The 26,683-nt window shown below is 41.8% G+C and overlaps 1 protein-coding gene across 1 annotated transcript in view; it reads right to left on the bottom strand.

The window, feature by feature from the left end:
* Positions 1–26,683, bottom strand: part of GAREM (GRB2 associated, regulator of MAPK1) — a 100,827-nt gene that overhangs the window by 60,409 nt on the left and 13,735 nt on the right. Inside the window, exons 2-3 of the mRNA XM_010574417.1 lie at positions 17,793–18,047; positions 14,814–14,954 (exon numbers count right to left, since the gene is read on the bottom strand). Coding sequence (XP_010572719.1) covers positions 14,814–14,954; positions 17,793–18,047 — 396 coding nt within the window. The remainder of the gene's footprint in view (positions 1–14,813; positions 14,955–17,792; positions 18,048–26,683) is intronic.

Raw genomic sequence — 26,683 nt, forward strand, 5'->3', positions numbered from 1 at the left:
AGATGAATTTAAGACAATAAACTAGATACCTTACTAGTTTATTCCTGGATAGGAAAGGATCAGACACTGCGAAAACTTTCTACCACTTACTGTATAGTTGGCAGGACCTACCAACTCCTGAACAATCCTGTTTAATTCACCATGCTATAAAAGTGTACACTCCCTTTATGCTTTAAAATGGAAAACCTATATTTTAAAAAAAATATTAAAAAAATCCCCCTACATGCATCCCCACAGCAAAGAACACAGTTTAGCTGAGCTACATCAGTAAAATTAGGTAGACAATTTTGCTGCATTGCTTTTTTAGTTACTTGCCCATCACAGCATAACTTCGTTAAAATATATTTACATTTCCCCCCCGCAAAAGTTCAACCCACTGACACTGAATGTTTTTTACTGCTCACACACAAAGGAAAGGTATCTGGAAGTAGTCTGCTTTCTGGCATACAAATACCTTGGAAATCAAATCGAAGTGGGATCTGGCATTTGTGCATATATATAGAGTGGCTATTACTCACACCTTGCTATGATAATATGACTTGGCAAATACAGAGAGTCAAATGCCTTCCCCCTCCTCCCCTCCATATTGTACTGCTATAATTGGTCACCAGCAATTTGACATAGAAAAGGTTTGTATGTATGCGCTCAGCTGGCGTGTGTCCAGACAAGGCCTGGAGAGGGAGAACTTTGCAAGTCGCTGCTAGATGCACACAGTTGGAAGAAAGCCTGGGAGACTGCAGATTAACATTCTACAGAAAAAAAACCAACCAAAAAAACCCCAAACGACAACCCACCCAGACTCTGTTGGCCAGCTGAAAAGCTAGTCCCCAGATTTCGAACCAGTTTGTCAGACACTAGACCTGGCAGTGCCTGAGGCTAGCGGCACTGCTCTGTTTCCAGGCTGCTTAGATAACAACTGTGCAGCTAACAGGATGGACTGGGAGAAGGTATTTTAAGTTGCAATTACTAGTTCATATCTTATCAAAAGAGCTGGATGTGCACAATCATTGTTGCTAATAGCTTCCCTTCCTCTTCCGAAAAAGCAACAAGAATTTTACTCATGGCAACTGAAGATAGAGTAAATAGTACCAGGTGAAGGGTTAGGCACACTCTGCCACTGCAACCACCCCAGTGAACTCCGGTACCTCCCACTTTTCTTGCAGGCTGTCGTGCTGAAACAGGTTTGAACCACACCTCTCGTTTTCTTGTAGTAATACTTAACCAGCCTCTTTCTTACAGTGACAAAGGATCCAACTAAACCACCATGTGGTGGCAGTGCTCAAAGCCGAAGTCTGCGCAAGCAGCCCTCTCTCTTTAGCTGAAGGCTGGGTAGTCCCAACTGCACACAGAGAGTGGTAAAGTACTTTGCACTTTCAAAGCAATCACTGAGCAGCCAGGAGAAGTGTTAGAAATCACAGCAAGATGGAAAAGTGGCACTACTGCACATCAGATGAGGCAGAGCTTCAGAGGGGGTCACTAGCAGGATGATGGAGAGCAAGGTATTCTCCGTTTGCTATACACAAACTAACTCCAATATGAGAACAAACATCGACGTCAGATCCAATATTAAAAGTCATTGCCATAGCACAGAATATTCTTCAGCAGGCAAGGTTAAGTGTTGAAGGACAGCCTGACCTTGCTACAAGTTCATCTTAAGTCATAAGGCTGAATGAGGAAGTTGGGCATAAATAAGTATGTTTTTACTTGCATGACTCCTTACACAGCTACACCTCTGCAATGGATTTCTCTTAGATCTGTCACACAGCTGTTACTAATAGCAGAGACTGGTCATCATAAATTTTATGCTCCCATACTGGTGGCACCTACAGTTAAGGAACAATGGACCCATCAATCCTCCAGACCCACTACTGGCTACCAAATACAGTATTTCCCATTGGGTATTTAATAAAATTAATTTTAATAGGATTTTATAGACCAGCTGCAATCACTTACTGCCGCCTTTTAGACTACTGTGGCTTTCAGAAGTCAGGTATTATGTTACTTATTTTATTTATCATTAGAAACCCCCACATGCTGTAAAAAGGTACATATGGTAGCCAACCACCATTGAGAGATAAAGAACTGGGTGCTTTCCAGCTTTCTAAACTAGGTTCTGGAACATCTTCTTATAGTTTTGGTAATAAATTGTTGAAGAAGCTAACGTGGGGCTTTGTCTTTCTCTAATACTTACATTATGATCTGTTCCTCCCCTCCTCGAAAACCCACCAAAAGGTTGCAGGATTTTTTTTCTTCTTCTGGCAGTAAGATGCTGCTCTAAGACTGTGCCACACACAAACTGGATGAGCAGCCAACTGCCGAGTAGGAGGCTCATTAAAAAGGGCCATTTGCTTGCCATATGTCTCTTTCTTCTAGACAGACTAATTCTAGTCATTAGAGTTTTAACCAGAAATGCAGATTAGCAAAGCAACTTTTTGTTAAAAATGGTACCAGAAATTTTCCTAAGCAGAGTATTGAGAACCACTCAGAGCGAGTTACCGGTCCGAAACAAGAGCCCTGATCCCAAAGTGGGATTGGCAGAGTGCCTCATGCTTGCAAGGCCGGCATTTCCCGAACTCCCATGGGGGAGCCCCCGTCCCACCACCTCTTCCTGCTCCTGCCCTCCACCGCCACCCAGGCTGCTGCTGCTATTGTCTCCTGCTTCCCCCCTCCACTACCATCTCCCCCTCATTCCTCTCCCTCCCTACTACTGCCGTAATATTTCCCCCGCTCATTCCCACACTCAGTGGGATCACTACAGGAGTATAAGCTGACAAGACCAGCGAAGCTTGTCTGCCACTGAGAAGTCTGTGCACTGTGCTCCCAGCTTGGCAAGGCAGCACAAACACATCTGCTCCCAACCATCTACCTAGAACAGCTCTTGCAGACCTTCGGGTCCACGCTGTCTATCTTTAGCAGTGTGGGTACTACCACATCAGTAGACAAACACAGGTAACCCACAGGCATCCACAGGCTTCCTGCAGTGGGGTAGCGGTCAGTCAGCAGGAATCAAATTGACAAAAAGGAGAACAACCAACCAACCAAAAAACCCCAGCCTCTTAGGATTTCAAGTGCATCCCTCAGCCACCTTTTCAGAATCAGATAAAGCAGTTTTTCAGATAGGAACGTATGCATACAAGATATTATTATAAATGTCAGTCTCTCTTCTATTTACAGAATGGTTTAAGACACTATCAGTTTGAAGACAAATTCAGGTTCTCCATTAATTTCAGTTAGAAAGTTTGTCTAAATTCAAATTATATTTTTACAGCAACTGTCCTCCTGGAAGATCTGAAAGCACTTCACAGGAAAAATCTGATACCACGAACAGTTACAGGTAATGACCATTTCCCCCATCTAGCATCCCAACAGCTAGAGAAGGCTAAAGCTGATTTACTATCACACTGCAACTCTCACTCCTACTCACAGTATTTCTCATCCTACACCCCAGGATATGCTGTAGCCCTTCCCCTGTACCAACTCCAAGGGATGCATCCTTCCCAGCAGCTGGTTCTGGGTTTCCAAGTCACACTCTTAAGAATCTCTCAACTCAGATGCATGAATCTTAAACCCAGCCCTTTTTCATTTTTCTTTTTTTTTTTTTTTTTTTGGTGATGGCATTTGTGTAGCAAATGTCTTAATTCCCCTGATACACTTTGAACCCTAGGAATTAAATTAGCAGGGACACAGTAGCTAAAGAACCAGATTATGCAAGCCACCCTGTCCATCCATCTCACCAAGGTTTCACTTTTCCCATCAAGCTTCACTATAGTCCCACTTGGCCTATACAGCCTTTATTTTTTGCGCTTGGAAATGCAGAGGCCCATGCAGCATTTTATCAGAGACAGCTTTCCACAATCAGTACTTCCCACTGAACACTCTCTTTCTCCTCCATAGACACACATCTCTCACTTGCCTATGTTCAAAAGGTTATTAATGGTAAAAAAAACCGGACAGCCCCCCCCCCTTTCTTCTAGCACAAGACCACAAATGCACATCCCATCATTTTGATGAAGACCTTCAGATATGTGATTAGGATGCACAATCACATGTCCCTCTTCCTTTTTCGTGCATGCATGCAGCCATCATGACAAAAACGGGACCTTTCACATGATGAGCTGCTCCACACACACACTAAAAGAGGCATCAGGTGAGCACCATGAAACAAGGCAACAAGGAACAGACAAAGCCGGCTTGAATTATTTCAGCCACCCAAATGCAGCCAGCCAGCCTTAGCTGGCTATTCCCAGTCTACTGCAATACAGAATTCATGTGAGATGAACCGGAAAAGGTTGAACTGGTGACAAATATTTAAAGAGTGTGCTGTGAAGGTGACTCCCCTGAAAAACATAACCTTCTTAGCATTCAGATTTAAAAGGTCCTTCTTACTCTATATAGGCTGTCAACCATCCAAGATGACAGTAGCATCTGTCAATGTTGTAGATTTTCTAACAGGTGGCTCACCAGCCAGGCGTTCCTAGTTTGAGGACACTCATGAAAGCCCCCATACAGTATAGACATATACACTGTATTTCCTTCTTTGCCCCTGCTCTGCCCGCCTTTGGGATCAAACTGCGCACTCTGGTTCAAAAGAAGAGTTAAGTCTCACCTGCAGTAAAGGGAACAGGTGGAAGAAAGAGAGCTTCACATCTGTACATAAAGCTGTGAGTACAGGCTTCAGTTTCCCCTCTAATGCTTAGGTCCTTCACACTGAGAAGTTAAATACCCATGTTTCTCCTATCCAGTTAGTAATGGTCACCTTTGCTATTAGTGTTAATAGCTTCTCCCCCCCACACACTGCAACAAGTTAATCTCTGCCAACTGAGAACAGAAAATCTCTGCACAACAGCTCATGACAGAGAAAAAAGCCAGTTTTTCCACTCCTCAAAGTTTCAAAGCTCACAGAAGTGCCTTTCCCTGACACAGCAGAATTACTGTCTTAGATCACAGGCTAAATTAAACACACAAATTACATTCTCCATATAAACAGTTAGACATGGCTTAAATAGCATGGGTTTATTTTCCTATTGGCACCAATTGGTACAGTAGTTCAATCAAAGCTTAAGACATCTGTGATGTCAGTTGCTTTAATAGGCAGCACTGACGTGACCGGCTCTCGTTCCCAGACGTGAAGTGTGCTGGTTTCCATGGGGAGGATGCTGACTGAAGAATTCCTACCGTACTTCCTATCAGTTGTTTTGAACAGCAAACACTGGCTCCAGGGGAAAAAAAAATAATTAAAAAAAATCTGTTTGGGTATCCAAAAATTCACAAGATGACATCATCCTGTGTGACAGATTCCTCTGCAGCTCCCTCCTCAAACACACATGACCTATCAAAAACCCTGCTCTACGTTCCTGCCAGCTGGGTTCTGTATTTACAGAAGGGAAAGACATTCATAATTTTTGCCTTGCTTGTTTGCCATGTTAGTTCAGTTGTAACAGCTCCGCCGCCAGCCCCAAGAAGCAAAAGGGACAGTCTAAAAGAGATTTCTTAGACTAATCATAGGAAGCTCATGGCAATATCAGCAAACCATACCCAAATCCCTTAAGCATTAACAATTGTACTTCTCTGCAAAAGTCTGTATCTGTAGCATGCACTACATTCCAGGTAAGAGTAAGAGTCATGGGATAGTTGCATTGGTGACTCCATCATGCTTTGTAAAGATTTCATAGCAGTGACATCTGCTTGCTTTCTTTTGCACCTGCTAGTCTGTTCATATGAAAACACAACCCTCAATTTCATGCATCAGAGTTAAGTAAGAGATTAACAAAAGGCATCGTTATCTATATGAACTATCAACTCAAAACATACCACTCTTCAGCTCAAACAGATTTTGTAAAAATTCTTCCTCAAGGTTTGCACAGAAGGAAAAGCATATATTTTTTTACCGATTAAACAGTGACCATGGCCTTTCCAACTGCCTTGTTATTCTCTTCTCCCATCAAGGGTCAACTTCAAGGCCTGATAGGTGGCATTAAATCCGTAAAATTCTACTTTAGGAAAACAGGTGTGAAGTTCCAGGCTTGCACTTACAAACTGCAGGCTAACAGACCCTCTTTGAGCTTCTAACTACCCTTAAAGCTTTTTAACTGTATGGTTCTTCTATGTGCCTGAACATCTACTTCAGGGTAGGAAAGGGTGAAGCAGCTTCACACTTAATTCATGCCTTGTTCATTGCCTAGAAACAGGCAGCTTATGCCTACCCCCACCTCAATGGCAGGAGGCTTATCAACTAGGCAGGCTGTAGTGTTCATGCATCTCCTTCCTTTCAAATCCTTAAGTTGTACGTCATGAAAGAGGAGAACAGCTTCCTCTTGGGAATTCAGGAGCCACATTCCCAATTTCCTTGTAGCTAGCTAGTACTTAAGGCAGCCTCAAGTGGTCGGAAACATGGGATCAACCTGGAACCTCAAGTGCAGCCCTAAATACACCTCAAATTCCCAGTGGGGATCAGCCTTTTCCTCTCAGCTTCCTAGTGGTTAAGTTAGGCAGCTTTTAAGACCCTTCTCCCAAGCACTTAAGTCTTTCTAGCATCATGCAAATGAGCCCAGCGCTCCACTGTACCAGCCAAGAGCTAAGGCAAAGTAATTCAAGCAATGCCAAGCAAATCCTATGTGATTTAGCCCATCTCCCAGTCTTCTGGGAACCAGTTTCCTGGCTGCTATTCTACTGTTCCCTCAATTGCAATCTTTCAAAAAGTCATCCTCCCCAGTTAATTTCTTTTGTACAAGCCTCTAGAGTTCTTTCCTAATTGATGCAACTCCCATCAGCTTCTTTGCTGCCTGCAGAGGTCTGAAACAAGCAAACAAAAAAACCCCCCACTTTACGGTGACAGCTTATAAGGTCACAGCTGAACTTCAGCGAGTTGCAAGTTTGCAGACTTAGAGTAACAGCCAAGAACTGTGGAAGTCTGAGGGAACGTGATACTTCGAATCATCAGTTGGAAAAGCTGCAAGTTTTCCCTCTCTCCTCCTACTCCCTTTCCCTTCTCACAAATAAAACACAGAAAGTTCACTGCTGAGGCAAATCTTAGTTTTTTTAAACAAGGTTAAGATGATACTCGCGCTGAAGTCTTGCTCTCCTCTACTTTGACAGCTGTATCTAAAAGCATACGCCTCTTTCCACCTAGTACCTCACTGAGATAGTATTGAAAAATATCACTATCATCACAAGCTTTTGTTTCCTTTAAGGCACCAAGCAAATCCTATGAAACCAAACAAATTTTATAGTACAAACTGGTGTCTACAAACCACAAACTCTTATTCCAGGTTGGAAAGCAAGAGAGAAAATACAGGTATTTTCTTTCCATGAACTTCTGGGACATAATCAGACTCTTCCTCCATTATTTGGAATAATACTACCCTGTGAACAAACCCTACTGTTCTCATTACATCAAAGAGCAGTAGCCTTTGAGAGCTGCAGACTCTACAGCAGTTTCAGACATTTCAGACAGTCCAGGCAGCAAAACTGGAAGGAGGATGGGAACTAAACCAGAGTTGAATGGGGTTTCATCAGCAGGCTGAATACAAGCTTCGATATATCCAGCCACTAACTTGAATGTCAAGCAAATTCTACATATTCTGTAGGTGACTGCAGAAATCTCATAAACAGAAGGTTGTATATATACAAAGAAAGAAGGAGTCTCACAGTCTGCCACTTTTCATTTATGAGGATGATAGCTTTAAGGAAACTAGACACTGCAAAAAAGTCTGGCTGACTCCAGAGAGATGAAGTTGAGAACGAAAGATTCTTAGCAGTGCAACCTGATGAAGAATTGCACACCGCCGTTTCACTAGAAGCTAAATTTGAACCACCTCCCCACATCAAAAAGGTATTTTTGATCCATAGCTTGCATTCTGGGAAGCTGCTGGTGTACAATACTAGAAAGCAAGTACCATATACACCCCAAACAAACTGCTTGGGCTCAGGACAAACTGCTCAATCAAAAATCAAGTAAGGAAGCAAGCAAGCAAGTGGGGAAAAACAGAAAAAAAAAAAAGGGAAGACATATGTATACATTCCTTAATAGTTATAAAACAAAATGCAAAGTAGAAGAGATTCTGCAAAACAGGTGGTCAGAGAAAAGGGGAATATTTCATTAGTTAAAGCTGCTACTTCACCAGACTGGCTAATGGGGGGAGATGAAGGAACAGGAAGAACATGTGAACCCCCAGGTGCAAAAGTAGTAAGTGATTTTTGCCAGCAACTTCAGTACCTGCATTTTGATCCTGTGATTTGATATTGCACTGTAGATTAATGGAGAGGCATTTGCCAAAATTTAAATAGGCAAAGAAAAGTGGAATAACAAAGAGATAGGACCATGGGGAAGTCTGACAGCAACTAAACTTGTTGAAGATAACTCTCTGGACAAGAAAAAAAAATTAAGAATATAGATATTTGTTCATGTATGGAAGAACAGTTTATCCATTATTTCAAGATGACAGGTTTGAAAAATCCAGAAATACAAAGACAGTTTCCAGACTACAAAGCCGTGATTGCCTAGAATAGAAAAACTCAGACTTAGTGGGAAAAAGGAAGTAGCAATTAAATGAAAAACAAGTAGATAAATATATTTTAAGGCATAATAATTTCCCTAACAGAAAAGCATAGAATGATGCTATATGGGCAATTACAAGTGTTTCAGACATGACTGAGCTCAGACTTACAGCTGAAGAGGCTGCAGCACTCACAAAAATGAGTGCCCTCTCGCTCTGCAATACCCAGGCACTACCCTACAATCAGACTTTTAAATGACTACTGAATAGACTTTCTTCTATTTGTCTGGGAGAAAAGGGCTGCAATTCTCAGGAGACCTCACACAATCAAGTATTCAGAGCTACAGAAGTAATATTTCTCTTTTAAACGCATGAAGACAATATGCTGGTGGCAACAATTTATTAGCAGTACCTGTGAAGAAAAGCTTTCAAACGTCCGACTGCTTTTCAGATCATACAAGCTCTTTCAAGAAAAAAACCCAAACAAAATTTGGGTACCAGGGGGTTAAACGTGTGGGTTGGGTTTTTTTCTTGGTTTTCTTCTGAGAACATACATTCATTAATCGTTTACCAGCCCACAGACACATGGCAGCCTGCCTCTCTCAGAAGCAGTGCATTCGGGCCCTGTTCTCCAGAATTTATATTCAGTTGTACAGCAGAAAAGCCCCAGGAGAACTATGTGATAGTTGGGTGCCAGGTTAAGTTCAAAGCAAAACACAAATTAAAATGCAAAACGCACTTCATATCAGGGAGTGGTGTACCTGCTGGCTGGGAAGGACTCACCTAAGTTCCCTACTCCAGAGCAGTGTCCCTCCCTGTCTTAGATCTCACCCACCTCTTTGAACTGAAAAATACCCCGTCAGAGCTGTACTGCTCCATTTACACGGAAGAACAGGCGCAGCTCTCCCTGACACTACCCGCTGTTCGCAGGGAGGCAAAGCCCTGGGACAAAGGGCTCTTTGTCTACCACCACCTTCCCTGACCAGCAGACAGCATTAAACTGCACTTGAGGGAGCGAAGAATCTAAATTGAATGCAAGACAAGGAAGCACCCTCTCTGTCCCCAAAGTAACACAAGTTGGCAGCAGATACCATAAAGCTGTCAAGCAAAGAATGTCTGCCAGTCTGATGTTTGCTCTTCTCTCCAGGGCCATGAAGAGAGCCATAAAGCACACTTACAGAAGACCCAACATACTGTAAACATCTAAGAGCGCTCAGTATCACTAGAGTAAAGATCCAAGCTCTTCCACGTGTTGGATGCATCAGGTTCAGGGTGGAAACTGAGCAACAGCAGCTGCTGTCACCATCTCAAGAAAACTAGGAGATGCCTAACTCACACCATACTTCAGCGCTCTCCTCCCTCAGTGTCCAAGGTCTGACTATTCCAGATGGGCACCAGTAAGCCTGCTGGGACTGCAAAATTGTGTCTTAGAGGCAGGCATGCCTTTGGACATGAGAGAGAAACTTCTGCAGCTGCATGTTGCAAAATCTCAGGAAGCTCTCCTGCTCCGCCGCCGCAAAGGCAAGTTCATTCTTGAGAAGACCTGCAGAGAGCATCTTCCTCCATGTTAGCAGGAACAGGCCCATCAGGCACTGCTCCATGATTAACAAATCAAACCAGTAGGAACAGGTTTCAGTAGCACGTTCATGGTACACCAGTTCTAACACCAGAGAAGGGACTTCTGACTCATTCCCACCCGGCACCCCACCTGGGGAAGGTTCACATGACAAGGTTTTATATTTCCTCATTTAAAAGACATTAAGAAAGCTATCAGCACACTTAGGTAAGCAATTGGATAGGGCACCAGCAATTACTCTGTATTAGCAGCTGCACACCTTCACTATGTGGTGGGGAGGTGTGAGTTCACAGGAAGAGTATTTCCAACACCCCTGATGTGTTACAGTGTGGCACACCCCGAAATAGGCTGTTACTTTCTAATATCTTCATAAAAGTATTTTCTTTATTAGTTGCCTCCCATGAGCACATAAACAGCAGCAGTGACACAAGAGGTGTTCCCTCCAAACCCTGGGCAAAGCTGAGTAGAAGCTAAAAAAAAAAAAAAAAAAAAAAAAAGTAGGGGTTTGGATTTTTTTTTAAACATAATCTCAAAGGAACAGCTTTGCTCTCAGAATGGAAAAAGCCCTCAATCAGACAGGAGAACAAACCAACCATCAGTTGCAACAACAGAGATAAGGCCCTAAAAAACAACAGTAAAGGTCCTGTTATGATTTGCTTAAACGTGGGAGTGAGTATTTGGGGCAAAATAACCTAGAAGCTGCCAGCCCACCCCAAAGTACTACTTCTTTCATTGCATACACTCACACCAATACTAGCATGGCCTTTGAAAGAAAAGACTATGCTGTGTAGGTGGGGGTATGCACACACACGTGGGTTACTCCACAGCCCTTTGCGGCTTTTCCTGTACAGCAAGTTTTAAAAGGAACCACATCCAACTCCATCAACTTTCAAATCAGTAATCCGCACACATAAGGAATTGTGGCCACGTAGCACAGGCATTTACAACAGACTGAACATGGGCTGTTTAGAGTCAGAGCAGAAGACCTCTGCAGCTTGAGCTGATGAATCCTCAAAAATGTTTTTGATAGTTTTGAGCTATATAGTCCTGGAAGGTACACAACAAGAGTCAGCCAACACCCAGAGGCCACAGTGTTCAAACCCCCAGACAGTGTCTTCATTGCCTTTCAGTTATCACAGAATACGTTTGAGATGAGGCCATCAGCACCCCTCAGACACTTCTTCCCACGGAGGTACCTCTGCAGAGGAATGAGAGGTGCTCATTCCTCTCGAAGAGCAGCAGGACAGCGAAGTCTAATTCTGCCAGATACCAACATGCCCTGTATCTTCCAAATTCAGATCATAAACCACTATTTTCCAGAGGCTACTAAGGGAGACATTTATCAAGGTAAAGATTACAGTGCTGCCTAAGCCAAAACTAGCAGTAACATTTGACATCAGCTGGAGGGTATGGATGATACACACTCACTTTTAGAGTAGAAATTTAGTATTAAGGATACAATAGTACCAGGAACAATATAAAACTAGTGCAGACAGAAAGCTGATAAGACCTTCCTGGAAGTATCAAGTGTGAATTGTGTACCTGAGGAAAGCAAAGGACACGAAACCAATGTCCATCTGTTGTGATAGTTTACCTTGGACTCTTGTGAAGTTCACTCTCTCATGCCAAAACAGGGTACTATCAGGACAGTAATTTTGATCTGCTCTCCATTCTACATGCATGTGAAGATCTCTTCTGTTTTAGGAGCCAGGAACGCATTAGCCATTTGGTTTTAATTACATGAAAATTGAACTCAATGCTACATTAACTCTAACTTTAAAGAGAAGCAAACTGGAAAGAGTATTCAAGAGAGAATGGTTAGACTAACAGCCATCATATATGACTGTTCTTTGACAGCAACAGCAAAAATTAACCATGTCAGCCATCCCCACCTGAAACAACCAGGGTAGCAGTTTCCCAGTAGGGAAAGGACCATTGGCAGGACTGCAGAACTCAGGTTCTGTTAATGAGATTTCACTTAAATGTAAAATACAGCATTTTCCTTCTTTAATAAGGCTTTATTGTATTTAGGTTTAATAAGTGTATCAAAACCTGATTTAGCAAGTAGCAAAATCAGATTTACTTTATACTCATATTTATATACGTGAGTGATGACTTCGTAGTACTTAAACCCATAATCTCAGGAGAATAACATCCGTTTCAACTTCCCTTCCTGCTCAAGTGTTGCAACCGAAATCATGCTGCAATTTGCTACATTAAAATTCTGCTAGGTGTTAAAAAAAAATAAAAAATTATGCCATTAAAGCTGAAACAAACCTAGGAAGTCATTTTCATGAACTCTTACGTTCCATCTCTAAGGGTCATTCTGATAGGCAGTACATCTTATTTGATGGAAGTTTAAAGTTAAAGCATGCAAAAAGTCAGTCCAAAATTTATACAGCAATAGAGTTTACAAACATTTGCCTATGAGGACATAAACCCCATCCTCTAAACCCAAAAACTAATGCCTGAGCCCCATATAAGCATTCTTCCAACTGTTCTAGTTATGCTTTCTGCAAAGACGGAAAGTTCTCGCATGCAAGCGGAGGGCTGTGCCAGCCAGCTCACACAGCAATCGCCACCAGACAGCACTACCTTTCGGTAGCAGAACGTCCTCCCCAGAAAGGTGATGATTCTGGAGCACTCCCACTACCCAGCCTTCCCAGAGCTCACTGAAGAACAGACGCCCCAGCTAGCTCCAGAGCTAGCAGCATAACTGTGTCAGGTCAGTACCCAGCCCAGCAAGTCTTCTGAGGCAGCTACATTAAACTTTGCCTCTTTAGCGCAGGATTCTGGATCCCAAAAGCAGTAAACGCAAGGCACTGCACAATGCGGCACTGAAAGCGCACTCGGTGTTAGCCTGTAGATCTCTGTATGGTACTCCACAGCAGCATAAATTAATCTTTAGGGTATGGAAGACTTCTCTAAATGCATTTAGATGTTAGCACCCAAGCACCAATTGCAGTGCTTTGCTAACTAAACCTTCACATGCTTAGACTTGTCTCTCCTTTCTTGTAGGCAAGCCCATGAGACATGCTCTGGTACTGCAAGTTACCACTGACCATTTTCATGAAGTTCCTTTGGCAGCATTGGAGCCCGCCACATATTCAGTAAGTGCCCTCACTACATGGCAGTTTCTGAGCTTTCATATATTTTCATCTCATTAATGAGGAATTTATGGCAGGGAACTTTCTGGAGATCGTGTGACAGCAAAATGTATTCTGCTAACTAAACGCACGCTCTTTTCCTGCATTAACACAAGCCAGGAAGAAAAGCACATTGATAGTATAGCAGTATGTCAGGGGACAGACTTTGATTTTTCTGGTATCTATGTAAATTTAGGCTATGAATGAATGGAATTATGAAGAGTCATGAAAATCTGCTTAGCAGATCTTTGTTAATTTTTTAAAAATTAAGAATCAAGCTTTAGTAAACCCCTTAAGATCCAATCTTCTTTCATGCCAATAACCATTTTATTTTCTGTTCCCCTTCCTCCAGGAATCACAGTGAGGATTTTAAAATGTGGCATTCAGTTTGAAGGAATTGAAGTGTTTATCTGGCCACAGCACTGAAACTTATGCAGCCAGGAGATGTTTAAAAAAAAAAAAAAAAAAAAAAAAAAAAAAATCGATGTTACTAAGCATAAGCACTAGAAACTTTATACTAAGAAAGTTAAATTCAGAGACTTTTAAAGCCACATGTATTATGACACTATATGCCATCAGACCAAAGCTTTTAAATGTGTCTTAAAAAAAATTAACCTTCCAGAGGTGAACTCCAAGGAGAATCAGTACATAAGAAAGCAACTGGTGTAAGTTTCATCACTGAAATAGGGTGCATCACTGCAGTTGCAGCACTGGTGTGACTGAAATAAAACATTTCAGTCAGCTCTTGTACAACTCAGCACACCCTCATTGCACCAACATTTTAAAGGACACCGTAAGAGAGCTGAGCAGATTACTCAACTGACAACTGGCCATACAGAAGACCAAGTAAGACACTAAGCCCAAGTCTTTGCTTCGTAGCCATGGCTCTTTCAGTTCACACTTTCCAGCTCTTTAAATTTTTTTATCCACTGCAGCAAGATAAGCACTTCCCACTCACATAGTATTGTTCTATTCAGCTTGTGAATAAGGACATTAAGCAGTAGGAAACAGTATTAAAAATAATTTCCTAGAAAAGTAAAACTAATCTGAAATCGTAAAATAAATACGGATTAGTTGCATCATATCTACTTGGAACAACAGTATTACTGCATCATCCAAAAAGGCAGACAGTGACAAGGAACTACTGAGGAGCATTACTGTAAAACTGAAGTATTATTGTGAAGGGTCCCTGGGTTTTAACATGGAAATATTAAAAAAATCCCCTCCAGTTTTAATATGCAATGAAGTGTAAAACCCATTCCATCTTTGACCGAACATTTCAAGGCATTTTCAAACTCTCACACTTTCGTCACCACATTTGCAGATGAGAAGTGCTGGCAATACATTATATTCAAATTGAAACCAATTCTTCTACATAGCTAATGTTCTGTCCATGCGCTGCCCAATGAAATACATCTATATAGTAGCCCTGGGAGTAAGTCAGTATCTCTTGCGCTCTGTAACATTATCAAAAAGTTAAGTGACAGACACTGGCATCAGAGACTTAGCTTCACTCTGTCAAATAAAGTGATCAGTGTTAAGTGGTAGGCAATTCATTCTCTTTGAATTTTTATTTCAGGTCAACAATAGCTTTACCTGCATAATGTACAGGGATTTCTATCTTTGGCCCTATGACGTAGTGACCCTCCTCCAGACTGTGAGCTGTAATTGTTGTCCACTGCCGACATGAATGAATCAGAAGATAATCACTCTCTCGAAGGCCTTCTACAGTTTCTCCTGCAAAAGAGATGTAGGTTTTTTTTAAAAAAAAAAATAAATAAAATAAAATCACACTTACTGCATGAAGAATTAGGAAAACTTCACAACAAGCGTTTATTCTTATTGCTGTTTATTTTTTTCAGACTTTTGATATTTAAAAATCCAATTAAGTAAATCTCAATTCTACACAGTATTCATTTTTGCAACGTAAGCACTTTACAGAAAACAAACATAAAGCAAAACAACTCAGTGCGTGAATACAATAGCACAGAGATGTAATCCAGATTACTCAGCAGTGGCTCTGGGGCTCATTTTCAGCTTTCGGTATAAATAGACTTTTCATATCTCTATTTATGTCTGCCTATCTCACTTAATACAAATACTTGAGAGCTCTTTTAATTTTTAAAGAAACCAAAAAAAAGTACAGTTTTGTATGTTGAAAGATCAGCATCACACTACCCTACAGCCACCTGAAGCCAAATCTTGTTCATCACTATTAAGTAATTGGCTATCACACTTGCAGATATAGAGATTTCAGCTTTGTCATTCTATCCCTTTGCAAGTCACTGCTTAATTAGCCATTCCTATGTCTGTAAACTTAATCCTGCCACATAATGAGGATAAATAAATAAAATTGAACACACACCAAAGTCCTCTCTCGGAGATAAATTCAACCAGAAGCCCCCCCCAGGTAATGTCCAGCTCATCTTTGTAACGCCCCCTCTGTGAAATCCATCCCAAACACAGCCAGAGACCCAGCTCTCCTCTCTTCCCCTGTCCCCACCAAATCATCTGCATTTCTGCCAAGTACTCTCCCCTACTCTACCAGTTGCAGTGCCTGATCAGGACCAGAGTGCTTTGCTTGGCTTTCCAGCAATTGGAAGAGCCACATTAGATAGACTACTCATTGCGCCAGCTATATATCTCAAGCATGATATATGAACAAAATTTCACAGAGCAGGGTGTATCACGGCAGACTGCTCTTACATACCTGCAGTCCTGCTTAGTACGCTTCTGCATTAAACACACAGAAAACAGCATTTCTCAAAGTGCCTTTAAAGCACGTGAAATTTCAGGAACACTTAGTAGACACTAAACATGGGCCAATAATAACGAAGCTTTAAATTTCATTTTCCTTTTCTCCCACCAGCCCTCTGCAGTTACAGCCAAAAATAAAGCAAGTAGTTTAGCCCTGGAATCAAGTTTGGACAAAACCCATCCCCTTCAGCTACTACACCAAACTGCACTTTCTCTTCACTGTCCTCTGATATTCTTTAAAGTCAATAGAAGAATGAGACTTTCCTCAGCCTGGGGCAGCAGACATTTCCCCTGTTCAATCTCTGCAGAGGAGAGATACTTCCCATTGAGCTTGTTTTTTGCCCACACCAGGCAATCTTTTCCACCGTAGGCAATGGCTACTACACACCCCGTTCCTGCCTAATTTCATGCTCCCATTCTATCAGAAAGTGCCCTCCTACACAATTCAAAACGCAGCAACTGGTATGTGTGAGAACTGTTAGATTTTAAATCAGACGAGACCATTATGACCATCTGCTCCGACACTCTCCAGCCACAGGATTCCGCTTGTTTCCTCCAGAAACTTGGGTTTGGCTAAACAGGAGAGAGACCCTCCCCAACTCATAGGGTCCGAGAGATGGATCCCTGGGTCTGCTGTCCCACGGCCTGTTAAAACTTAAAAAAAGTTCCCATTTTGTACATTTGGGGCTTTAATTTATAACTGTGAATAAACTGCTGTTATGTGGGTGTAGAAGGGGAACAAAAACCAAAACAAAACAAGGTATACAGAGCTCCTTAGTACTAGTTCTTCTTGCTCCTGTGAAGGTGCCATTTCCACGTTTGCTTCTTTTTCAGAGCACAGAAAGTACTTCCAGGTAAGCAGGACATTTCAAGAACTGGTTTCCATGCGCTCCTTGGACCACATCCCTTAGCAGGCCAGCCAGGCAGACAGGCTGCTTAACACCAGGTCCTGCTCCTGGGGAAGCACCACCCCTCCGCCCACAACGCGCTGGGAGGAGAGACCTCGGAAAGCCTAGGGATGAGTGGCAAAACCGCCACGCGGCACCAGAGAACTCTCTGGTCCCATCCGTATCTTGAAGAAAATTCAGATACATTTGCTAGAGGAGTCAGTCACACACCCACTACATCTTACCAAATCACCTGACCTTGAGCACCTCCTGTTTTCTGCTCACAGGGTAACTCCTAATACATACAAAAATTATCTTCAGCTTGCTGCAACAGAGTTTTACAATTTGGGGTGAAAACATAATAATAATAAATGGTTTTATTTGAAACTCAATGTTTCAGTTTAGAGTTACACTTAACGCTTTCTATAATCCATGGCAACAAGTAATTATTCCATCCCACAACAAAATAAAACTGGCGACACCTAAGGGAAGAACTAGTATTTTACTAGTTTCACTGACAGTGGTAAACAAATTTTGAAGGAAATACAAAGCATCTCTGGTATGCTTTTTCTCTGACTTAAAATCTGTAGCTATAATTTCAGAACGTTGCCTAAAGGAAGGCTGGATTCTACATCCAGGATCGCAGGGAAATAATTACAGTATGGGTCACCCTCGAAGAGTCTGAGAAAGACATTCTCAGGAAAATAGAGACAGCCATTATGAAAAGGTGCTTCCAGTCGTGGCTCACATGCCATGATCTGTTTAAGTGGTTACTCCACTAAAACTGGGTGGGACAGGTGAGCGTAAAAAGAGATTACTAAGGCAGGCCCAAGAGTGACTACGTAATTAAGTCTGCAGCTGGAAGTAGCTGTATTTTTTAAACAGAACCTTGGAAACCACAATTCTTGTTACACCAATTATTTGCTCCAACTGCTTACACTGGGAATGATTTTCACGCTTTGCTGCGGGAGAGCGAGCCGAGGAGAGAAGGTGGAGCGGAGGCAGCGGGGAGTTCTCCACCGGCCCTCCGGCTCCCTCACAAGGGGCAGGCCTGCCCTCACCCAGCCCTGGTCCTTCCGAACCGTGGGCGAGACGGATTCCTGGGGCGGCTTTGTAGGAAGAGGCTCCTTGTCGCCAAAGGCATTAATGGACTCGCAAAACCACCTGGCTAATGACGGCCTCCGTGCTATGGGAGGGAACGCAAGGAAGAGTCAAACGTGACTGAGGACAACAGAATATTGCAATACATACCCTCTTCTTTCTTCCATCTTCTTTCTAGGCTGTCTCCCCCTGGAAGACTTGCTCGCTGCCTTTAAAGCGGTCTCCTCCTGGAGAGGAGGACCTTTCAGGCAGGAGACACCTCTGACCCGAGCTACATGACTCAGCTCCCAGCCCAAGCACGGCCCTACAGACTTAGTCCTTTACACTTTTCCCAGACAACTGTACCTTGCAAAACAGCCACACATATCCAATCTGATTTTTCCCCTGACTCAGTAACACAGGTTATGCAAGCCTTTCATTAATCACATTTTAACTATGTGGGAGAGAATTCGGCAGTCCTCGCACCCACCAACTATGCAACTCGGTTCTCACCTATTCAACACACTCCTACACTGCTGCTTACACAAAAATCAGACGCCATGAGAAAATAGAGAACACAGGCCACTAAATCTTTAGTAACAGTTTTGTCTCTTATGATCAAATATGGATTAGCTTTATCTTCTCACCCTCTCCTCCCTGCCCCACACGCCTGCAATATAATTAAACCACTACAAAGAATCTACAGGCAAACACTTGTGTTGTTTTTTCCCCCCAAATAAAAGTCAGAGAAGCAATGAACTATCACATGCAATTCCCCACCCTTCCCCAAGTTGCCTACATCTTTCCAAAATATGAGTCAAGTTTATTCATAATAATGCCCAAGACTAAGAAACCCATGACTCGCCAACAGTGCCTAAACCCTAAATAAAGCGTCAACGCCCATTCCTGCATGACAATAAAAGCCTCACACCTCCGAACTGAGAAGTTCGCCAGTACGTTCCTACACAAGCTGTCCTCCTATAAGCACTCTGACCATGACCAGTATTTCGGCTACTTCATCATGCATCACAAGCAGCGCTGTAACAGCTATTCATGTGTTCATTAAAAATAAGACGTATTACCATTTTTTAATTACATGATCCATTTCCATGCAATTCCTAAAACCTACAAACATTGTAAAGCCCACCCTTGTTGAAGGGCAATTGCAAAGGGAACACTGACCACAAAAGGAAAATTGTTCACATGTTGATCCAGTTAAAAAAAAAAAAAGTAATTGCTTAATCAAGAGTCCCATGCTTATTAAATACCACCTACATTAAATGCCAATACTTCTTTAATAATTCTTTCCAGTTCCAAAACTGGATCATCCACATTTGGCAAATCTTGGGCTTTATTGTTGTAAACACTCCAATCTCAAATTAACAGTTAACAACTGTAGCAAGACTGGAAGCAGGATACCTCTATCTGCAAGTTTGGAGATGAATTTTTGTTTTCACCTGCAGTTTTTAAGAACCAGGTGAGAAAACAGAGGCTGGCTATGCACAGAGACCAAGCTTATGTATCGCAATGCTGCAGCACAGAAGGAAGCTCATTGCTTTTGAAGCAAGCACTGACCTCCCTGCAGGTTGTTGCCACCGCTTACTTTCTCAAGACACATACTTCTATTTAGTTCAGCATTTCACATTTCCAAGTATCTGGGGTAAAGCCTCAAGAGTAGAACTGAAGACCCCTCCAGTTTTGAAGGGTCTGAGCACTCCCACCTCCTCTTCGCTTCCTTCTGGATCAACAATTAAAGCTTGGCCCATTACAGTCCATAAAAGAATATTCACACAGATTCCACATACTCTGGTTCGCCAAAGACAGCAATGACCTTTCAACAACCACCACTACAGAAAAATCATGAAACAAATGGAATAAAAAAATAAAAAAACAAAACCAAACAACTTATAAGGTTCTCCTCCTAGTATTGAGAAACTAACATTCAAGTCAATCCAAAATGTGCAGACGAACATGACTCATTCACTCACAGAATCTACATTGCCAAAAATAAGCAGCGATCTACAGGAATATAAATGCTTTATAATGCCACACACTTTGTCATCTTGGCTAAGAGTTTGCATCACTGCCTTAAAGCATAAGCTTTGCTTCTGGAGACATTAAAATAGTAGGTAACGAGCAATTCAGAGAAAGAGAAGAAGTCGCATGCAAGGTTCCAGCAACGTAACAGATACCATTTACACACGCCAGATGAACTAGATATCATCTCCTCCTGCCAGGAAGATCGTTACGGAGACATTCCTCTCATCTCATTCATCACAGAAGGCTGTAAAGCGAGCTTAATGCTGTCCCTTGCACATCAGTTCAAGCATGCAGAATTTGCTCTTCCTGGAACAAAAAGGCTTACAGAAAAGAGCTTGGGGCTCATGAGAAACTTACGATGACTTTATGAAATAGCTGGTGAAGAGGATGCCTGCAAAACCCCAGGGAAAACTCATCAAGACTTTGGGCCATGTGTTTTCATTAAGCCTGAACACCATCTGCATGCAAGGTAACAGATGCCGTACAATTAAGTGCATCACCCAGCCTGCCTTGGTCAGTTAAGTAGGTGGCGAGTTTAATTATTCCATCTAATGTTCCACAATCGCATAACATATCATTACACAGAAAAATCTCAGCAACATTAAAAATCATTTCAGTGGGTGCGCAGCCAGGTACCTACAAAACCACATGAATTAATAACTTCAACTTTACCCCCACTGGAGCTTGCCCCAACATTTGCTAGGAATGAAGGGTTAATTTGTGGAACAGCAAAAAGAAGTGGCTGGCTGGTCAGGTGAGCACATCTGCTGTGAAAGAATGACGAAGAACTGCCAGCACGTGGCTAGTGTTACAAGGGACAACTAGCAACCAAGGTTTATTTTGCAACAACTGGAAGCTAAGAGAAAGCAGAATGATTAGAAGCCAGAAAAAAGAAAGAAGTGAGGTTCTTACTTATTTATCATGCTATCATTGCACTGAGGAGCCTTACTTACACAGCATCTGCTTCACTGGGCATGCAGCTTCACTGGACTTTCCCTGGCTGAGGACCAACGAGCCATGCATTAAGATACACCTTAACATCCTACTGCATCAGGAAAGACAAAGCACAGTCCCAGCCAGTATGAAATGAAGTTATAATCTATTGCTTTAAAAAAAAAATAATAAAAAGACAGTATTATGGACTTTGTGGCTCTGTGCAAAGAGATGTTTCAGGTCAGAGGGAGGTCACACTGCTAGCACAAATATAAATGCCAGCACTGCTTTTCTACCCCAAAAGAAGGAACCTACAACGCCATACACCAGTCAACTAATAAAAGCTGTCTTGTTTTTGGAAACGGAAACTTGTGTTTCTGCAAACATGTGCTAGTCACATAGCTCCCACAGAGGTAACACCTTAAGATAAATTCAATTTCTTTTCATCTTATTGGAAGATTCACAGCAGGTAAAAGCTGAAGCCAAGGTCTCCTCTCAGCACAAAAGCTCAGGGGTCCCCCATCTAAAAGTGGGGAGCCCAGGGCCTAGCACGGATGAGCCAGCACACCTGAAGGACAGAAACACCCAGCTGTGCACAGCAAGCACCTACTAACTGTGGGCATTGCACACATGAACTTCAACCTCCTTGCAGTGAGGGCCTCTGAGCATCACAGGCACCTGCAGCCTCTCCATGGCAGGCCTTGTGGTATTGTCAGGTGTTAAAACCAGGCTGGGTACCACAGCATCCTTTTGCCTTTAAAAAAGCCGTCAGTCATAACTCAGGGCCATTCTCATCTGGGAATCTGTGTTTCCTTTCACTGGCAGGCTCATCTTTTACACAGTCTTCAAACAGCTCCCAACGCTTTGGTTCTTGTTCAGCCAGTTGGTTGTTTGGGCTTCTGATCTCTTGAAATACAAGACAACAAAAAACAAGGCTTAGCCGTCCACAAAAAAACAGCAGACAGCAATTCCTCGTTGCATATAAAACAAGTAGGCCAAAAAGATCAAGGTGTATGTCAGGCTGCATCACAAAGATTTTTCACTGTTAACTTCAGTTTGGTCTCATTTGACACAGGAACACACGGAAGCATCACTAGCGCTCAAGAAGCACTGCACTGAGCGTGTTGCTTTTATGTTAGTAAGAGTACAAGTTCTTTGAAAAACACATACAAAAAGCCCCAAACTGTTAGCATGGGCAATAGGCTACTGGAAGAGAACTCCAAGTAGTCAATTTTCCAATATCTTTGAGGCTTAGCATCTATTTTTATTGGAGTCCAAATTCAAAGAGCAGTATGAATTCCTTCACTTAAGCGACAAGACTGCACTCTTAAATAACTCTCTCTGGTTTTAATACATGCAATGGAGGAGAAACAAAAGAAACGAGTATGTGACAACGCAGTATAAGACGAACCCACTGTATTCTATTTGTTAATCAAATACCTGCAGCACTGTCATACAGGACCATCTGATGGCAGTTGTCATCAAAGGGAAGAAGGAACAAGTGAACAAATGCCCTTTTCCCCTTATAAGCACAGACATCATCTAAAGTCACTGAGTGGTTTTGTTGTTTCAGGCAGACTGAAACTGCAACAGCGCATGGGACAGCTTCCATCCGACTTCCCATTTACCAGAATGCTGTCAACATATAATCCTTCACCTCCAGCACTCAGTTGCACTGCCAGTGAGATGTTGCTGTGGTAGAACAGGTGCCTCTCCTGCTACAGATCATTTCACTAATATTTAAAGCTTTCTTCTTTTCTAACGCTGAGTTTGGAGTTTACATTTTGGGGGAAGAAACACAAAGTTCTTGTTAAGTCTGAATATTCAAATTAGGACAATTAATTTTATTTTATTATTATTTAGCAGGTCATGCAGCCTCTCCTCATGACAAATAACTTCTGTGTAAACTCTGAGGGAGGGTGGAGGGAGGAAGTCAAAGCTTTTGTTTTCTGCAGGCTGCATCATACTCCAGAGTATCTGTTAGGTATTTATCTATGGAGACATACCTCAATGAATGTCAAAGACTAATAAATATTAAATTAGGGTGGTTTGCTTGCTTAAGCTTTGGCACTGTACTTGGTTACTGAGTCAAATCTCAATGAGCTGTTCAGCCTGCCAGTGCTATTTCTTCCACAAAAATAAAACTTGCGCTGGTCTGTGATGTAGGTCAGAGGAAAAAGTTCATTAGGAGGAGAACATCATCTGAATTTTCCAGTTTGAAGTAGCAACGGGAATTTGTACGGAAAAAATTCACATCCTTGTAATGTTCCTTAACAAAGGAAGGAAAGAAAACCCCAGAAGTATTTTGTCACAGGAAGAACCCCACTTGTAGCAACATTAATGAACACTGGATCTACAAGGATTGAAAATTTTATGGGATTTTTTTGTCACTTTGAACAAATAAATGCTTGGAAGAGTTACTCTTGCATAAAATGCCGAATAGGAGAGAAGTAAAAAGAGCACCTAATTGTAGAAAACATTACTACTACTGAAGAAACACCTGCTCTGAAAGCCTCTCCATGTTATCAGTCTCATTTTGTCATTCCATACAGACACAAAAAAAGGTTGATAATTTTTTTTATTTAGCTGATCAGACAAACTTCCTTGTTTAAAGAAAAGCAAAACAACTTGCATGGGGGCGTATCATGCAAAGTCTAAATACAGACTGCCAGTGAGTTACAAGGGTAAATACTGTAATTTCTAAAAGCAAATATTGTAGTTTCTAGGAGCAAGATAGAAAAAAAAAAAACAACAAAACACACCAACCCAAACAAACCCAACCCACGTTAAAATTTAAACATCTCAGGGCTATAAAATGCAGTGTACTAAATTTTTAATTTAAAGTGGGCAGATTCATTAGGAGATCCTGACAGTGGTTGCATCTGACTGTCTGGGACTGAACGTAGTGGAAAAGATGAAAGCAGATGGCTCTGTCCCCAGCTACACAACCTTTTGAGCTTGCAACACAAAGATGTGGAATAAAAACTGCACTTATATCTAGGACTGTTGATTAACAACCTCACTTTTCAGTTTCCCTTCTTCCTTCTCAAACAATTTCCCACGTAGTTTTAAAAATGTACTTCTGTTTAATTGTTCCATTCCTGCAGCACATTCATTTGTGCAGGTTCCTGTTATCTGGATCAACCAGTATTTCTGTCATGATTCAAACTGCAATCAAATACCCCTCCCTCCAAAGGAACACAAAGTAATATTGACTTCACCTTCCATCAACTGCATACACTCCACATCTTTCAGTGGATGAAAGGCTTCCCCTGACAGCCTAAGGATTCATACTCATTTTGATTTTAATATGACTTACATTCTTCCTTCCTTTGCCAAAAGCAAGAAAACGGAAAAAAATTGCAACTAGAGCAGGGAAGATTAGGCAAAGTTAGTTGACAATCTTGTGTGCTGTCTCTCAAATTAATATTCAACCAGTTGGTCTTCAGAGTTGCTTTTCATATTACAAAAGTGTTTAAAAAAAAAAAAAAAGTGTGTGCTTTTGGGTTTGGGGGTTTTTTTGTTGTTGTTGGTTTTGGTTTTTTTTTTTAATATTTTTTATTTGAGCCACAGGAGAGCCCAGGCATCAAAACCAGCTCAGGTTGTGCCTCACAAACTCACCAAGATTTTCGGACTGCCTCTCTGGTACTTTGCTGCACACCCAGGAGAATCATCCAACCCCATCCAGCCTAGACAGAGACACTCAGTTGCCCAAAACCACTCGTCTGCAGCAAGGTCCATTACCAGCAATTACACTTGTCTCAGCTTTGGATGGTGGAGGGCAAGACACTGAATTTTCTCACAGCTTCAGGAAGAGCTGGTCAAGATATATCTACCCAAGAAATAGTTTGTCCACTATTAAACCTGTTCCCACTGTACACCTTTTTCCTTGGATGAAACACAACTGTTGCTGGCTATGGTTGGCCACGTTGCAACAATTTTCAGTCATGACTGAACAAGAGGGCACCCAGTTTGCTTCCACCCCTGCTTAGCGAGGAAGGGGCAAGGACAGCATCACCCTCAGACCGCCTAACATCACTACTTGCGGTACTTTGTGCATTGATGCACTTCAGCCTCACAGTACTGTGATCAAACTTTGCTCTGGGTGACCATTAAATATTTCACAATCAAGAGAAAGAAGATAAGGCTTTATTTCTGCAATTTCCAATTCCTCCGCAAAAGCCTGATACAATCAAATTGCTTCAATCCAACTGATGCTGAACTCAAGCTATCACCCACTAATACCTAACGAGAGCAGAGATTCTCAGCCCCCCTATTCTTTTTATGCCTGCCAGCAAGAAGACAGATTTATTTCTTTAGGATTAGCATTTTGCTATTGGAATGACTGGATATACCAGTACTGTTGCAACAAATCAGCATAAACCATAATCTTGTTACAAGGCTATGGGACAGATTAATCCACTGAAAAATCCATTTTGTTCCAAGACAAGCTTTTCTCTAGCTCTTCTCTAGCTGCAAATATACAGAGACAGCATCTCAGTGAGTCTTCAAAAAAACCCAGAAAAACCCCAACCAAAAACAAAAACCACAAAACCTGTTTGACCTACTGCAGAGAAGAGGAGCGCAAGTATTTTAAATAAACACTAAGTGGAACTCCAATGCCACTGCCACTGATGGTAAATGCTCTGCTGACTTCAGCAATCTCACAGTTTGAACTTTGGCATCTTGCTTTCTTTGCGTTCATAAGAAAACGAGGGGGGGGGGGGGGGAAGAAGAGTAACAACACAGATTTCATTGAGCTTTGTTTGTGTTTGTTTCAAGCCTTCAGAACAAACATCCCAGAATGAGAAACCTTACTTTTTATGAACTCAAGCCAAACAAGCCAAAACACATCTTTCAACACAGACTGCTCTCCACCCCCACACTGGGGAAAAAAAAAACCCAACCCACTCAGTACAACAACATCTTAACATTTGCGTTCCAAAACACAGTAACTTTCTGCTGCTATCATAATTACTCTTATTAATGCTGAGCATCATCAGATGTAACAGCAGATTTACTGTATCCTCATGACAGACTTCACCGTAAGATTGATCCAACAGAACAGTCAATCACCATGGTTACTTACAAACCACCCTAGAAAGTCTCAGCAATTCTTTAAACTACTCCAATACCCTGCAACATGTTGAATAGTGCCAACTATTTATCATGGTATCTTTTTTTGAAGGAAAAAAAAACAATCTTAGAATCACTCAATTGAAAACTGAGATTCTTATGGAAGAAAGTTTTCTGGTTTTGAAGTCACCTAAGATCACAAATCTGAAGTGTTAAGAATAAGAGCAAAGAACGCCAAGTTTAACTACACTTAAAATGATCACAGGTCAGAAATATTGAGAAGGAGAAAGCTAAATAACTTTTCATTGCATGCAAGAAAGATTTCAGCCTAGTTTAGTGTTACCACAGAGGGGGAAAGAAAGGAATTTTTACGTCAGCCTCATGTTTAGATTATGTTCCATTTTGAATTCTCATGGCCAAAGTCAGTGGGGAAAAAAAAAAAAAAAAAAGATTTAAAATATTTATTTGCCCTTTGCAATCAAGGCATCAGGTTTGGAAATGAGGAATCCAAAGAGTAGCTTTCATAAGCACTCTGATAGGTATGGATAAAGAGAATGACAGTGCTACCTGACCAAAAGAAAAACACTGCAGTAATGAGACTTACAAGCAGCCTGCTGCCATCCAAATCAGCTCCTTTAAATACTTCATTAAAAGAGACAAGGTTTTCTTTCATTAGAGGCAAGCATTCCTCAT

This window comes from Haliaeetus leucocephalus, unplaced genomic scaffold, assembly GCF_000737465.1.
Source record: "Haliaeetus leucocephalus isolate CR32 unplaced genomic scaffold, Haliaeetus_leucocephalus-4.0 Scaffold428, whole genome shotgun sequence".
Taxonomy (NCBI): Eukaryota; Metazoa; Chordata; class Aves; order Accipitriformes; family Accipitridae; genus Haliaeetus; species Haliaeetus leucocephalus.